Genomic DNA, 15,347 nt, shown 5'->3' with positions numbered 1-15,347 from the left:
GATAAAATGGCATGTGAGAGCACAGAATTCTGTGTATCAGAAATACAGTGTTTATTTTTGAAGGTTTTTCATTTGCTATCTTGCCATTGAATTTTTTTCTTCATTTATCCTCCTCTTTCTCTCAAGTGTTTTGATAGTATTTTGCTAAACACTTCGATGTGCTTCTTTTGATGAGCTGCACTTGAACTCTTAATTCTGACTCTGTATTCAAATAACTAGAAATTAACTTAGAATCATTTAATTCAACATAATTTCATGAGAATCCTTGTTAAAATATGAAAATAAAACAGAGAATATACTGCAAACATTGTGACTAAAACAAAATTAGAATCCACAAACCACTCTGTCAAGTTCACTCTCTGAAAAAAAAAGCTGTGTGGAATCCATATGCAGCAATATACAACATGTAATGAAAATCTGCCTTCTGTAGGAGCTGAAAGTTGTGTTTATTGCAGAGTAACATATGAACTGACCTAAATTATCAAGAAGTTGCTTCCTGCTCAAAAATCAGAGCAGCTGGGGAGATGATAAATACTATGTACAATAATATGACTAGTACCTGTGGTGTTTCTAAAGTAAGTTATCCAAGACAAAAAGTGTGAGTGCAGAAAGAGTGAAAGCACAGATATACCATGTATGAAAGAAAGTTAAGAAGGACAGAAGGAGCAGAAGAAATGTCCAGTGTAGGAGAACAAACGCTAATCAGCATCTCTGCTAGCAATCTTTTGTTCTGTCCACCATGTTTTCCCCTTCATGCCTTTTGATACCTTTTATCGGGTCATCCAGAACTCTGACCTCCTTTACTAATAGCAATAACATACTCTGTAATACTACATTATACGGAATTGTTACACTCTTTGAAAGATTTGATGCTTCGTCCCCCAGCTTTGTGCACAGTAATGGGCTCTGAGATGCAGGATAATGGCCCTGAAATGCCCTACTGCATTAATTTCAGTATGCATATTATCATTTATTCATAAATTAGATTAGCTGTAAATAACACAGCTTAAAATACTAGCTCAAGACTATAAAATCATTACTCCAATACAGTGCAATTGCCCCTACTTAAACTCATGTAATTTAAAGTTTGTATTTAGAAAGATGTACTTTTCGTGTGGTACATTTATTTTAGTAGCAATTAGCACACTCTGCAACTAGAATCCTAAATTCTACTGATGTTTTTCTTTTTTTAATAATGGTGAAAATGGAAACTTTTAAACTTAAGAATTCAAATATCATTAAGCTGCTGGAAACAGCACCAAGCTATGTATCTACATCAGAAGAGAGAGAAAAGGATTGTGAGCAGCATGCTACTATCAAGATAAGAAAAAAAGGTGTGTGTTGTATTTTCACTGGTATAAATAAAAAGAGATTTGGGAATTAATACATGACTGCTTCAGATATTGAATATACTTAATTTATGTATCATTAAAGAACAGCCAGCTATTTTGCATATTTATTACAGCTAACACCTAAAATACTACAGCTGTATGTGACTGACTTTGTATTATATTCATGACATCTTCTGCAGACTCAGTTTTCACCTTTTTTGTGCATAGGGGAGAATTTTGCATACAAAAGCACTTAAAAGTTAGAAAACTTGGCATATTTGAGATGATATAATTAACCATTTTAGACTCGACCTTTTCAGTGCAAAAGTAGAAGAGATTAATTTAAATCACGTCCAATTACCATTTAAGTTGCCCTAGAACAGATTAGGTAGTGATCTTTCAGTTAGTTATGGTTTCAGATTTTGGGACAGAAATCAAGAGCTGCAGAGGTAGCTTCCTCAGACAGTCAGCAAGATTTGCAGATTTCTTTCTGTCAATGACAGCATGTAATACCTTCTAAACAAATACCCTGAGATGCATGGTACAATTTGACAGTACAGCTGAGCCGATGTGCTTGGTTATTGCCACTTAAAAGGGAGACGTTTTATTCCTGGTCTGTCCTCACCTCTTTCCTCCTCCCTTCAGCTTCTGGTCTTGCTTATCCACTAGTTCCTTTATGCTGGCTCGGAAGTTTGTCGGATCGGTTTCCAAGCTGATCCGGTTCACTAAGCTGGGAGAGCAGGACTAACGAGTTTTGTGGTGAGCTAGACAGCTCAGCTTCGTAGAGTATCTGGTGTCACCAGTGCTGTGTAAAGAAGAAGGTGGGACTCCATGACCAGGAGTTAGGGAAAAGTAGGAGCAGGAGTGCCCATTTCAGCATCAGTGAGGTTTTTTTTGTTTGTTTTTTTTTTTTTAGGGTTTTTCAAAATAACTCTTGCCTGCTTCCATGAGAAAGACTGTCAATATTTTGTTGAGTAATAACAAAAGGAAATTTATCACAGTATGCTGATGTTAGAGACTGATATAGTCCTTTCAAATATTCTGTAAATATTTTTAAAAGAATAGTAGGCAACATGAATAATATAAATAAGAGGTGGAATAGCATGTTTGTCTTAATTCAGGTTTGTAATAATTTGAATTTAGAGCCTCAAAGTCCTGAATTGCACTGTTTCATCAGAAGCCAGGTAATCATGTTAATCCTGATTGAGAACGCTGACTCCTGCAACTTAAAATGCTGTGAGTTTTCCAAACAGAAATCCTGACTCTGATTCAAATTACTACTGCTATAATTTTACTGTGGAATTTTAAATTGAATGTGAATAGGGATCACTTTTCCTTCAGAGCTGTGTTTGTTTAATTCCTAAGTGTGACTCAGTTGTAATTTCAGCTGCCTGTTCTTTTAAACCCCTAGTGAATTCTAAGCCATGTGAGAAAGCCGATGATCCCATAAGCAGACAACTGCAACTGGTCCAATCAATTAACAGATTTAACAAGTAAGCATAGAAGCTTCCTTGGAAGTATGTTTGTTGTTTCCCATAAGCCAAAAAAGTATACAGTAAAGGCCAAAAGTGGGTCAAGCATTGTTACACATCAGATAAAACTAATTTGACAATTAAGAGAATACTTAAGAGAATTGTTAAGAGGCTAACGCATTAATAACGCCAGACTGATGGTCTGGATACGAGATACGCTCTGATGGTGAGCAGCAGTGACGTGCTGTGCAGCAGGAGGGAGAAGCTGGCCAGCAGGGGAGTACTTGTAAACTTATTTAAAATATTCTTGCACTAGTAGAATTTGGTGTACCATAAGGTAGGAACGTTTATGCCAGACCACTTGAAAAATATCATGCTAGTACTTCACTCAGCGTGTGGGTTTTGACTCTGATCACTTTAAACTTTGGCATATATTCTGTGATAAAATATGGGAAATACTAGTAGGCCATCATTCTCAGAGAGAAAAAAAAACTGTGTTGGCAGATAATAGAGTCTTTCTGTGTTGAGATAGTGCCATCTGGTGGATTTTTAGTGAACAAGGCTTTTATGGAAAAAATTGCTGTGAAAGTATGTTGCTTTATGTAGTTAAATTTAATTCTTTTAAAATATATTTTAGAGCAAAACATTTACGGAGAACAATAACAAGAGATAAAAGTGTCCCTAATTTTGATTATCAGTTATTGCATCAGGTAAGAGGAAATATTTGTTTGAATTATTTGTATAATGTAGTCATTATTTGTATTATCTGCTATTAATATAATACATTTAACAGGAAAGATTCTTTACTAATGGTGGTCAGTGAATCCAAAAGGCCTGACCTATTTTGCTAGACCGATAACGTTTCTTCATTGTCCAAATTTCAGTGGTGCTTCTATTACAACCTCTTATTCTTTGTCACTTACTGCAGGCTTCATCTCTTTGTTGTCTGTCTTGTCCAGCAAAATCTGGGATATACCAAGGCTTGAAAAGTCTACAGCATGTAAGAAAAGCTGTAGTCAAGCAGAGATGCTACTGACAAGAGAGAAATTTTTCAGTAGGTTGAAACAGAAGGTTGGAGGAGAAAGGAACAGCTAGACTGTTGAAATACCAGATTAAAATTGGGGTTTGCATGATAAGCCTGCTGCAAGAAAGGGTTTGTTTGCAAGGGAGATAGCAAACTGCATGTTGCATTGTCAGCTGCACCACGAATGTATAGTGTGATCTTAGATAAGTCACTTCATCTGCGGTTGGGGGTACCATGGCACCTAAGCCAATCTAACTGCTGACTGCTGCCTTTCCCCCAGAGCTTGTGCTCCCCCTCCCTTCTTGGCACTGACTAGCTCTCATGGGACCTTCTGCTGAGCCATTTCAGCATGCTAACTAGCGAGAAAAACTACCCTATTCAAATGAAAATTAACAGTTCTCTGCTAGGTTAGCTCAGTAGCTACCCATTAGATTGACCTAAGTACCTTCGAAATGCAGTCTCTTTGTTTCTCTTCTCCATCTCTAAAAGGGAATGCTGTCCTATTTCAGAGATCCCTTTTGAGATTTAACATTGGCAAAGAAGTTTGAAAATGTCAGATGAAATGCCATAAAACTGTGTTATTTTATCTTTTCTAATATTAATACCCCATTTTAAATGTGAGATTTAAATTTTATGTTTGTGGATCACTGAAGGCAGTAAGTCATGAAAGCATGGTAGATGTCAAGAAGCTACTACGCGACAATGATACGTAGTATAGCACCTTCACCATGTGCGACTGTCACGGCTCTGTGAACCTGCCGATCATACAGCTCTAAATTATTAGTGGGCTTAGTCATGCATAATCTTCTTTGAAACTTTTTCAATATTATTACTATTATTTCAGTAAAAGCGTATCATAATTAATTTTTGCCTTTAATTCCTCTAATCTTAGAAAATCTCTTATTAGCATGCCTGGACTCTTTGATACCTTAGTTACGTTCACATTTGTAAAGTGGCCAGTTATCAAGGAGAGCCACACATTCTGCAGAGGAAGAATCAGGAGCAGATATGGAAATAGAAGACAAGAATAGTTGGAGTGACCAAAAGAGAGTCTTAAAGAAGAGGGACTACAGTGGCCTCTTCCCTGAGAGATAAGATCTGGAAGCAGAGAGTTTTGCCTTTAGAACATCGTTCTAAAGGCAACCAGCAGTGCCTGGTTGAATCTGGCTGCATCATTGCTTACATATTACTTAATGATAAAAGAAATGGCTGTGAAGCTCAAATATTTTGAGACTTGCATTAAAAGGGTGTTTGGAAGGTTAGGATAAAACTAGGATAGTGCAGAGATTAAAAAAAAAAAAGTTTTTGAATGCCTTGATTATCTTTTCAGTTCTGGTGCTGATTTATATGTAGCCTGGGGCAACTTAGCCTGTTTTCTCCTTGTTTCCTCTTATATATAATGAGGATAATTACTAGCCTACAAAGTAAGCTATTTTTAATCATCGGCTGTGTTCTCATTATCAAGAATGCCATGAAATTAGTGTGATAATTATATTCAAGAAACACTATAATCATTTTACTTTTTGGAATGAAGAAAAATGAAGAAAATAGACAATGCTTTAATATGTCCTGTTTTTCCACCCTCACAGTTAGCTATTAAAAACTTTGATAAAACCAAGTTAAAAGCTGTTGAAACGCTGGACCAGAGCAAGGTTAAGATTATTGACACAGGCTGCACTGAATTTGTGAAACATGATGATGTGAGAGAAGCTCTTGATAGGAGTAAACTAATGCACCGAAGACACACTGTTAATGTGCCGCTTTCAGCAGAGAGTATCAGCAATAAAAGCGGTTTAGCCAGTCTTAGAAAACCAAATATTTCACAGTCAGAAGAGTGCAGTGATGACTTATTTTCAGAACACTGACAAGAGACTGTGAATTTGGTGACAAAAGCTGAAGAACTAGGTGGTGTCGATTTCAGAATCGCTCTGCTGGATGTCAAGGAATTCAGTGATGCTTGCGAGCTCTGCCTTCCGAACAGGACACAAGGATGACTCTTCAGCAGAAACAGAATGTTCCTAGCACTTTTGAAGACTGAATCCTCTGGTTTTTTTTTTTTTTTTGTTTGTTTGTTTTTTTTTTTTTGAGATAGCTATTTAGCTAGTTTGTTATTGATCTCAGTGAACAGGGACATACTGAGATGCAGATAGCAAAATTGCTTTTCTATTCCACTTAGCACTTACTAAAAAATTATAAGAAATGGTAAACCAACCAAAATCCTGTATTGTACTTTTCAGCCGCCCACTTTGTTTTAAAAAATCTAAATTTTTGCATTTTCAGTTTTTATCACAACATTGGATATATATTTATATATAGAGATATATTGGGTGAATACATATTTATTGCCAGAAGTAATTCAAATGTCTCTATTTTTTTTGTAATGTTACAAACCATTATAATATATATTTCTGTATATTTCAGTAGCTGGGAAAACAAGTTGATAAAATCTGTGACACTATGTTAGTGATTTATACATGCTATTAACATGAAGGGAAGTAATCTGTGCTAATTTTTTTGCAATGTACCCCTGTATTGGGTCTGCAAGATCAAGTTCTTACAGGAGCCAAGATGCTGAGAAAAGGTAGAGAGCGCTTGATGAAGCTAGACTTTGGACTCACTGTTCACAACCTCATAAAAAGAAAAAAAAGGCAGAAACAAGTGTGTATAAGGACATGTAAAGTTGTTTGAAGTTTTTTTTTCCCTCTCTAAAGCAAATCATGCAAAAACCACACAAATACTCACAATTCATGGGTAAAACTGTTAGACAAAACTGCTGCTTAAGAGCCTGTTCCTATCTGACTGCTATTTAAACAGGTGGACTTCTTGATTACGAAGGCTATTACTGACGTCAGTAAGCATTTGTTCGAATAGACTGAATTCTGGAGGTGACCACTGCTGAAGAATAGAAAGCTCACAAATATCTATGAAATGGCAGCTTAATTTTGGACTTCATTTTCCACTATTTCAGTTAAAAAGTTTTAAACGTGGTTCTGGTAGGAGGAATATGTAAATAGCGTAAACCAGGTTTCTAAATGCAATATTTTTAATTTTTGAGTTATCATGTCCAGCTTGCAGTTTATTTCAGAAGGTATTTTTATGAATAATTCTTTTAACCGTGGTATTAGTATAACTGTCTGAGAAAGTACCAAGCTGGAGGACAGACTGGTGATTTTTTTCAAGTAACTTTTTAATCTAAGGGGTAAACTGTGCAAAAAATACAAACATGGACATTTGGAGATAAGGTTAATTTGTTTATTTTTCTAATAATTTATGAGTTCCTCTGATTTTTCTAATGTGCCTTGGATTTGTGCCAAATGATGGAAAAGAAAAAAACATTAAAAGTAATTCTTGAAAAAGCTGCTTGAGTGCTTATTTAAAGCATTGTATCCAGTTTTTCTTACTTTTGTTCTTGTAGGCATTTGAAAATTTCACCTTGTGCATGTGTGTAAATTGAGGGGATTTACTGGAATTTAGTCTTAGCTTCCATGTGCCTCTCTTCTTCTGCCTTCTGTCCTGTTTTTGTGGATTGCCACACATGATAATGTGTGCAATACAAATTTGTTAGAGAAAGTGAGCATTTGAAGAAGAATATTTTACATTTATTCAAAGTTTTATTCTCTAGCCTTGAATTCCAGTTAAAAACCAATTGTATGATGGATGTTCAGCTATTGCAAGCCAGAGGGGCAAGGGGGAAGAGATACTAGGCTATGCTGCTTATGAAATACCTAGATATTACTTGTAAAGTTTAAAATATAGGTAAATGTTTATATAACTGATTTTCAGACTATCTTGTGAGAAGTAATTTAACTTGTGTTTTAATTACACCATGCATTTAAATAAAAGACTGATTCTCATCTTAAGACATTTTGACAAAAATCAGTTTATTAGATGTTTAGTACTGGTGCTATCTTCCTAGACTAAAAGTACAGATTATACTGCTGTAACAGAACCTGAGTCAACAGAGCGATAGGAAGATCATAACAGTGTCAAGCCAATTTTGCTGATCCTTAATAATAGGCCACATATGGCTTTGGAAACAAGTTTTACGATATTGTTGATTAAATACCTTTGAAAAGGGTTAAAGAGAATTAAAGAGAGGATTATGAGAGGATGTGAACTGCTGAATTTAGTTACTTAGTGTCTATTTAAAAGCAAACTGGATTTCCTTATACCTGGAAAGCACAATCTATTAAATACTGTTATACTTGCATTTGAAGCATAAAATGTTTTGTTGCATTCTATTGCAAGCAGTGAAACAGCTGCAGCAGTCCAACTTTCAGCTCTGATATGAATAATTATATAATTGTTTGGTAAATTTTATTTTAAAAACTTATAGACTATTTAACTAGAGAACTATTCTGCCCTATTCTGTCTGCCCACTCTACTGGGATACTTGTGCACCTACAAGAGGAGACTCTGCTCATTTTATAATGGCTTTTTTTTTTTTTTTTTTTTAAAGCAGGGAGTTGTACATTCCTAGTACATAAAGAGTCCACAATACACCCTTGTGTGTATTTGCTGCTCTTCTGTTGGTGGGCAGTACAGATACTGCTTAAACTGTGTACAAGTGTGGTACCTTAAGCACAACTAAAATTATATGGGCACAAGGAGTTGGAGGAGTTAGGAAAAGCAGTCCTTATGTTTTACAGTGTTAAACTAACGCCTTAAAAATTATTTTTTTCTGAAAGAAATATGAGACAGGGAAAGTAGCTTAATAAGGCAATTTAATGCAAACCTGGTGCATATTGCCTACTGTAGTTTCCAACAAAATTTATAGTCAAATATCTAACACTTTTAAGGTAGTTTTAAAGAAAGTACATGTGTATTAGAATTAACTTGAATTTTCTACTTTATTACAGTATCACCTGTCCTTTGAACCTGAGACTGCTTTAAAAACCAAATCATGCTTCAGTTTATAAAACTGTTCAGTCTAGGATAAAAATGTATTTCCAGGCATTTTGGATATATAAGAAAGCACTTAGTTCCTGAACAGTTCCAGTATAATCCTGCTAGAAGGATCCTGCCCAACAAATGATTTAAGTAGATGAAAGAAGCTTGGTGAGGCCTGTCAACAGACTTGTGCAAACTGTCATTACTAAATTCCTTAATTTTCAAAGATACCATGACAAAAGGTTAAAATGGAATAGTACTTGAAGGAAGTACCCATGGGATGTTTCCCCAGCAATCTGTACTGCTAAGTTAACTTCAGGACACTTATCTGTCTGCAAAATGTTACTGTATGTTACTGTACAATCCAATTAATCTCCAAAAGGTAGAAATTAAGATAAATTAGAAGTATTACTGCTTGTCTTTACAACTGAGATTTTTGGAACAGCCTTCCAAGAAGAAGGTAATAAAGCTTACAGTGTTGATAGCAGAATTTAATAAGTGTTTTAGCTACATTCACACAAGGTGAAAAAAGCACCCACTCCTGGTCATTTTAAGCAATTTTATTCTGTCCCCAAAACATTGCATTTTGAATCACACGCTTCTCAGGTGATGTCAGGAAAGTGTTTTCTAGTGGTAGAATGTCTGACACAATGTTACAGTATTTATCCTATGTATTTCTATAACCATATCTTTGAATAAAGCTATAGCACAAATTCAGTTTTATTTTATGCATGCAGGAGTTAGAGAATCTAGCTAAACTGTCTTTTTCTCTCTCAAAATAAGAAACACTCCAGCCATTTGATAAAAATGGAGGTAGTTTAGAAAACATACGATACCAAGTGTCTGAACAGTGCTGCATTACACACTAAACTTTAACTTGCTTTGTTTTGAGATAACTTGATTATTTCATGGGGGAACAGTTCAGTTACATGCTAGTTGCAGTTTCTTTACACAGACTGCCTGATAAGAAATCCTCTGGTCCAAACTCCGCTCGTCAGTACTTTGATACCAAACACTATTTTCTAGATTTCCAGTAAAGACTCAAGAACCAGTGAGCTGCTGGATAGGATTCCTTCATGGACTCAGAAAAATCTTGCTTAAAACTGATCTTCAGTGATTTTTACTTGGAGGTAAGTCTTTAAACTTCTAGTTGTTCCCAACTTTGTACTTTGGCTCCTGATCTTATGGTATCTCTATCTCCAATAACAGAAAGTTAAGGGTGTGCAAGTGCTGAAAGCATAGCTTACACACTGAGTAAGGGGCAACAAAATGTTCATGATAAGGAAGCAGTGGGGAACTCCACACTGCTCAGGGCTCTTAAATTTTTGCAGTGTAAATTATAAAATCCCCTTCTCAGATCTATTTTTCAAGACACATTCACTTGTTGGCCTTTATGTATATAAAAAAAAAAGTAAAGAAACGTAAACATTTTCAGATCTTTCATTCTGCCTGATACAGTATAATGCCTTTTTTTCAGGCAAGTTGTTTGGCAGACAGTCCTACAGTGTATTTAATAATCCTCCTCTTCATCAGAATCCAATACTTTTCTTCTGTTGAACTAAAATGAAATACATGAAATGAAAATATCAGGGTCACAGTAAATCCAACACAGAGCAAGCCTTTGAAATGCTACATGTTTGACAGTAAGTACAAAATTCTCAGTCTTCTCACAGCATGAATTACTGCAGCTTACACAGTAGCAGAAGACTTCCTCCCATTGCAATACCCCCTCTTCCCCAGTGCAATGCATTACATAGCTAGTCTACCTTACATAATTTAATTATCAGAGGTCACATTTCCCTTGCCTTGTTCTTATCTTCCTTCCCCAGTACTTGCTTCTAGCAAATGCCAGATACAGGATATGGTCCATGACAAGTTTTTTTTGTCTGACTTGGTAACATCTAAGCATTATCATCTATATCTCCTCAGCCTCTTTAAGGTCACTCACAGGCACATTTCTTGAAACTCGGTCCTGTAATAAGGAAGAGTCTGCACATACAGAATTTCTAGGGTCTGAATTATGCAGCAGAACTATGGATACCTCTGCAATGTTTCTATGTTTTTAGAGAATGGTATCTTCACTGTTGGGCAGGTATCCACCCAGTGAATAGTTTCAGATGTTTCTCAATAAGAATTTCGAAATTCAAGTGAGCCTACTAGAGGAACTGTAGCATACAATCGGTTAATAGCACTAGCTATAGCAGTATTTTCTACTTACCATAGCCAAGTACTTTTCTACTAGTCACTGCACTTCTGTGACCGTCTGTTTACACTGTTCTGCCTGTTTGCCTCACAACAGAACCCTGATTTCCCGGTGCAATAATCTGCAAATTATCTACTGATCATGACAGCTATAATTAAACCCCAATACTTACCAGTGTGGGGAAGAAGGTGATAAGGAGAAAGCAAATTCTACCCTTACATGCAATTGTGCAATACATGCCCTTTTTCTACTCATTTGTTTTCATAATAAACTATATTTCATATTTTTAAAACAAATTAAATTTGTGTTTATTAGACAAAGCTTACCTTTACCGTTGTTTTCTTTTCTGTTTGCTGACTCACTTTTTCAAGTATTTCTATCAAACCCTGTTCTGACACCTACAAAACAAGAACAAAAGCCATATAAACACATTCTGAGAGATGCTTAGTATCAAGTAACTGAGTCGCACCTTCCCTTCATATAAAACGTATTTGGCTGATGGAACTGTATAGTATATAGTATTTAGAAACTCTCAACCATCCCTTCTAGTTCGGTAATTTACAGACACTGAAAACAAAGACACTTTCTTGAAGGCATTATGTTTGAAAATGAATAGATACAAGAAAGAGAAATAGAGAAACGTAACTCACCTTTCCAGGTAGTTGTCCAAATCTTGCCATCTGTATAAGATAATTCTCCACTGCTTTTGCTTTATCTGGTTTCACAAGTGCCAAATTGCTTACTGCAAAGAAAAATAGGTTTTGTTCATTTTATTTTAAAATGAATACCTTCACCAGTACTAAAAAAGTGACAAACGCCACCATAAAACTATCTTTTTCATAGTCACTTTCATTCTAAATATTTGTTTCTGATTGAACTATTTTTCCTCTCACTGTGATTATCATTAATTCAAGAAAGCATTTGATAAAAAACATTCAGATATTGGTTAATCCTATCCCAACAAATCATTGATATTATAGCTTGAAAAGCTATAATAGTTCTATCTTCCCATTGATTACACTATTTTTCTAGTCTGCCCTCTATACAGCCACCTAAGTGTCTGATTTAAGCAGCACACGGGTACAGTAAAAGAGATACTTTAAATTAGAAAATTACTTAACACTTACATCTTGCACGAGCTGCTTGATCTAGGACTTGAGCTAAAATCGTATTTCTTATCTCTGCTTCCCTGTAATGAAAAGTTAGTTACACATTAGAAGTGAAATTTCAGGTGCCTAGAATAATATGCACAAAACAGTCAAGTTTACAGAAGACTTTCAATTCCCGTAAGTGACATTTTGAGATCCCTTATAAGCTCACATTCACACGATTCCCTTCATAGCATTTTCTATCATGGGTAACGCCATACTCAAAATACGTAGAGCTAAGTAACTTATATAATCTTCCAAAAAAAATGTCAAGATGGAGTTTACAGCTTATTACAGTTTACTGTTGCATCTTGCTAGAAAGATATATGCTATCCATTTAAAAATTCTCCATTCAATTCCATGTGGATCTTCATCGAAGACAATATTTTTTAGAGCAGACATAAGGAACAGCCCATGCAACTGAAAGACTCAAGCAGAAATTGATATTTACTTAGCATTTTTCAGTAAGTCTTCACATACTTACAACATTTGACTAACAGTCTGCAAAACAGAATTTACGTAATTCAATTAAACTTTTGACTATGTGCTCTCACCTCAAATTCTTGCAGAAGTCTGGCTTTTTAATTTTTATTTTTTTTTATTTCTACTTAGTGCAAATGCTAGCTGTTGTTTTTTATAGTCAGGATTCAGACTGCCCGACATAAAGCAAAAGGAGATATTGTGGAACATTCGATGTAGTCATGGCATGGGAATCACATCTGGACCACTCAAAAACCAGATGTTAGATGCCCTTGGATCAAATCTTTAACTTTTCAATTTATTGGTCTTTTCCAACAGCAACAAAAGTTCATTTGAGTATTCCAAATAAATAATCAAAACAGTTAGTTCAAAGCTAATAGAACACTTTTTTTTTAAGCCCTCCTGTTTATACCTCTGTTTTGCTTCTTGTTGCGATGGATCACCAGAAGGATCCTAAAGGGTAAGAAAAGGATACATCATTACGATCATCCAGAAACGTTCCACATAGAACTATAAGTGTTGCCGCAGCCACCAACGTAAGCCAAATCTGCCTGACCACAGACTAGATCCTGGAAAATAAGAACTGGCTGCCCCAGCAAACCAGCACGCGACGCTAGTGACCGCTCTCCTTGCGCTGCAGGAAGGTAAGCTAGCGCAGGGACTAGTGCTGCCGGATTTATCCGCAGACTGCCGCAGGCCCGGACGTACCAGGTCTCCTCCTCAGATTTAACGGAACAAAGCTTTCTTGGGGCCTAAAAGCAGGCAAAGGCATTAAACCTGGTAAGGTCCGTTAGTAACGGATTCAACGCACCGCCCGCCGCGCCGCCAGGGCTCCCGCCGCGCGAACGCCTCCCCGGGCGGCCGCCGCCGCGCCTCGCTTCACGGAAGCTGCCCGTTATAACGGCGCAGGGCCGCGCGGAGGGGCAGGCCCTACCGCCCCGGAGCCGCGCCGCTGCCGAGGGGGCCGGGGCCGGGCCCGGAGCGGCCGCCGCGCCTTACCCCGTGCTTGGCCTGCAGCTCGGCGAGGCGCTGCTGCCGCAGCGCCTCCAGCTCCTCGTCCGCCATAGCTGCGGGCGGCTCGCGCAGGCGCAGCCCCCGCACCACCCGCTGCGCCTGCGCCACCGCCGCCACCGCGCCAGGCGTTACTAATCCAGCGCCGAGCACGGAGCGCGGGATAGGGCGGGGCGCGTGACCTCGCGGCCTCGCGGCCTCGCCTCGCGTCGCCTCATGGCGCCGTGTCTGTGTGTAGAGCGGCCCCTCTCCTCCCTCTCCTGGGCCGCGGGAGGGGGCTGAGCGAGAACACTGGTGCCTCTCAGCGGTGCTTACGCGGCCACCGAGCGGGTTCCCGGCTCTCCTCAGCGCCCGGCGGCCGCGGCAGCCTTCCCCGGGCTCGGGCCGCCCCGTCCCTGTCAGGGAGCTGCTGGCGCCCGCCCGTGCCTGTCCGCGTCCGGGCCTCGCGGGCCTCGCGCCGGGCCGGGCGCCGCTGCCCCGCCGGTCTGCGCCCTGCCGCTTCCCGAGGGAGCTGCGGCAGCGCTGCCCGGGGCCTGCTTTGCGGCGGCTGGTCAGCGAGCCTGCTGCCCTGCTGCTGGGTCGGGGCTCGCCAACCCGCCTGCAGCGTGATTTCGCTGAGGGGTAGTTGTGCCTGCAGCAGGACCGACCCTATGAAGAGAAAGTGGGGAAAATCGCCTGGTTTTGGGAAGTGCTGACCCAGCTGCTGTGCAGGGAGGCCTTGCTGGGCCGGGCCTTGATCCATGGCGAGGCTTCCCCGAGGACGCAGCGCAGAGCCCTTAGCGCCAGGCGAGCTGCTGCTAGGCTGGGGAAAGAGCGTTATGCTGGTACGTCCGTTTTCCTCTCTCCTTGTAGCTTACCACCAGTCTCATATCCACCGCATATAGTTTGTTTGCGCTTCAGTAGTGCCCCCTAAAGTCACAGCTGACCGTGGGGACTGCGACATCAGGAATGAAATGACGCCGCTCAGTTAGGAGCCACGTGGAGGGCCTGGAGCCTGGCCATGGAGAAAGCTGACGGCAGGCACCAGCCTTCCTCTGAGCTGGTGCAAGATTGCTCTATTATCAGCTCCGGTGACTGCAATGGAAACATTCACTTGATGGCTTCAATCTTGCTGATCGAGTGATGTGGATGTCCCAGATACAGCTTTTAATATTGGTTGGAGTTGCACATTCTTGTTAAAAGCTGTGCTTGGTCCAGTAACACTTTTAGATTTTTATTCCCCCCCCCCCAAAAAAAAAAAAAAATCAGAACCCACAAATACTGTAAATGCCAGTAGCTCTCCTATGAGGGTAGGTAAGTCGTAACTTCCTAAAAAGGTAAGTTTTGTAGAAATATTGCCAAATATTTCTAACCTCATTTTTAAAAACAACAAAAATTGTCAAGTATTTGTTTCATTAATGATTTTAATTAAGAACTTTTGCAGTGAATGGAGAAAAAAATTGGTAGAAATTAATTTTTCTCGAGTGGAGCTTTCTACTTTGCATGTACCATATAGATAACATGAGTCTATCAGTTGTAACTTAAAATCTTGCATCCTTCTAAATCACCTGTCAAGCATACTTAAACCTCCCTAAATTTAAAATTCAGGAGCACGTTTTGTAATGGATTTAAAGTAAAGCTCTTCTTTCTTTAATGTTAGCAGCAGAGGGAGCCCTAGCTCTACAAGAGTATTTGTTGCTCATTATGCTATAAAGCAGAAAACACAGTAATTGTTGGTTTTTGCTGTGCAGTATGTTCTCACAGATGAAGCTTTAATCTATATCGTACATCTCTGTTGCTGTAAATTCA

General features: G+C 38.7%; 2 protein-coding genes across 10 annotated transcripts in view; one reads left to right on the top strand and one right to left on the bottom strand.

Annotated features, from left to right (window-relative positions):
* ANKRD27 (ankyrin repeat domain 27) overlaps window positions 1–8,030 on the top strand; it is a 48,971-nt gene extending 40,941 nt beyond the window's left edge. For 2 of the 9 annotated variants that reach the window (XM_062586069.1, XM_062586067.1), the window contains exons 26-29: window positions 1,226–1,334; window positions 2,743–2,824; window positions 3,441–3,513; window positions 5,417–8,030. In XM_062586069.1, coding sequence (XP_062442053.1) covers window positions 1,226–1,334; window positions 2,743–2,824; window positions 3,441–3,513; window positions 5,417–5,692 — 540 coding nt within the window. In that variant the 3' untranslated portion in view covers window positions 5,693–8,030. Of the gene's footprint in view, window positions 1–1,225; window positions 1,335–2,742; window positions 2,825–3,440; window positions 3,514–3,731; window positions 5,139–5,416 lie in introns of those variants that run through there. The other 7 variants (XM_062586068.1, XM_062586071.1, XM_062586070.1 and 4 more) reach the window with 7 other exon arrangements.
* Window positions 8,031–9,262: 1,232 nt separating this feature from the next.
* Window positions 9,263–13,636, bottom strand: PDCD5 (programmed cell death 5). Its single transcript, XM_062586076.1, has 6 exons — window positions 13,548–13,636; window positions 12,961–13,001; window positions 12,048–12,109; window positions 11,571–11,662; window positions 11,247–11,318; window positions 9,263–10,275 (listed from the first exon to the last, which is right to left on the bottom strand). Exons 1-6 carry the CDS (start codon window positions 13,611–13,613, stop codon window positions 10,228–10,230), a joined length of 381 nt encoding a protein of 126 aa, XP_062442060.1. The 5' UTR covers window positions 13,614–13,636; the 3' UTR covers window positions 9,263–10,227.
* Between the last annotated feature and the right edge of the window lie 1,711 nt (window positions 13,637–15,347).

The sequence above is a fragment of the Rhea pennata genome, chromosome 13 (assembly GCF_028389875.1).
Source record: "Rhea pennata isolate bPtePen1 chromosome 13, bPtePen1.pri, whole genome shotgun sequence".
Classification (NCBI taxonomy): domain Eukaryota; kingdom Metazoa; phylum Chordata; class Aves; order Rheiformes; family Rheidae; genus Rhea; species Rhea pennata.
Note: the sequence above shows the minus strand (reverse complement) of the source record. Positions and strands in the feature narration are given on the sequence as shown.

Coding starts and splice junctions, on each gene's coding strand:
- PDCD5 (XM_062586076.1), bottom strand. CDS start 13,613: ATGGCGGACGAGGAGCTGGAGGCGCTGCGGCAGCAGCGCCTCGCCGAG. Junction 13,002..13,547: donor AGCTGCAGGCCAAGCACGGG/GTAAGGCGCGGC, acceptor CTTACCCTTTAG/GATCCTTCTGGTGATCCATC. Junction 11,319..11,570: donor TTGGACAACTACCTGGAAAG/GTGAGTTACGTT, acceptor CTTGTTTTGTAG/GTGTCAGAACAGGGTTTGAT.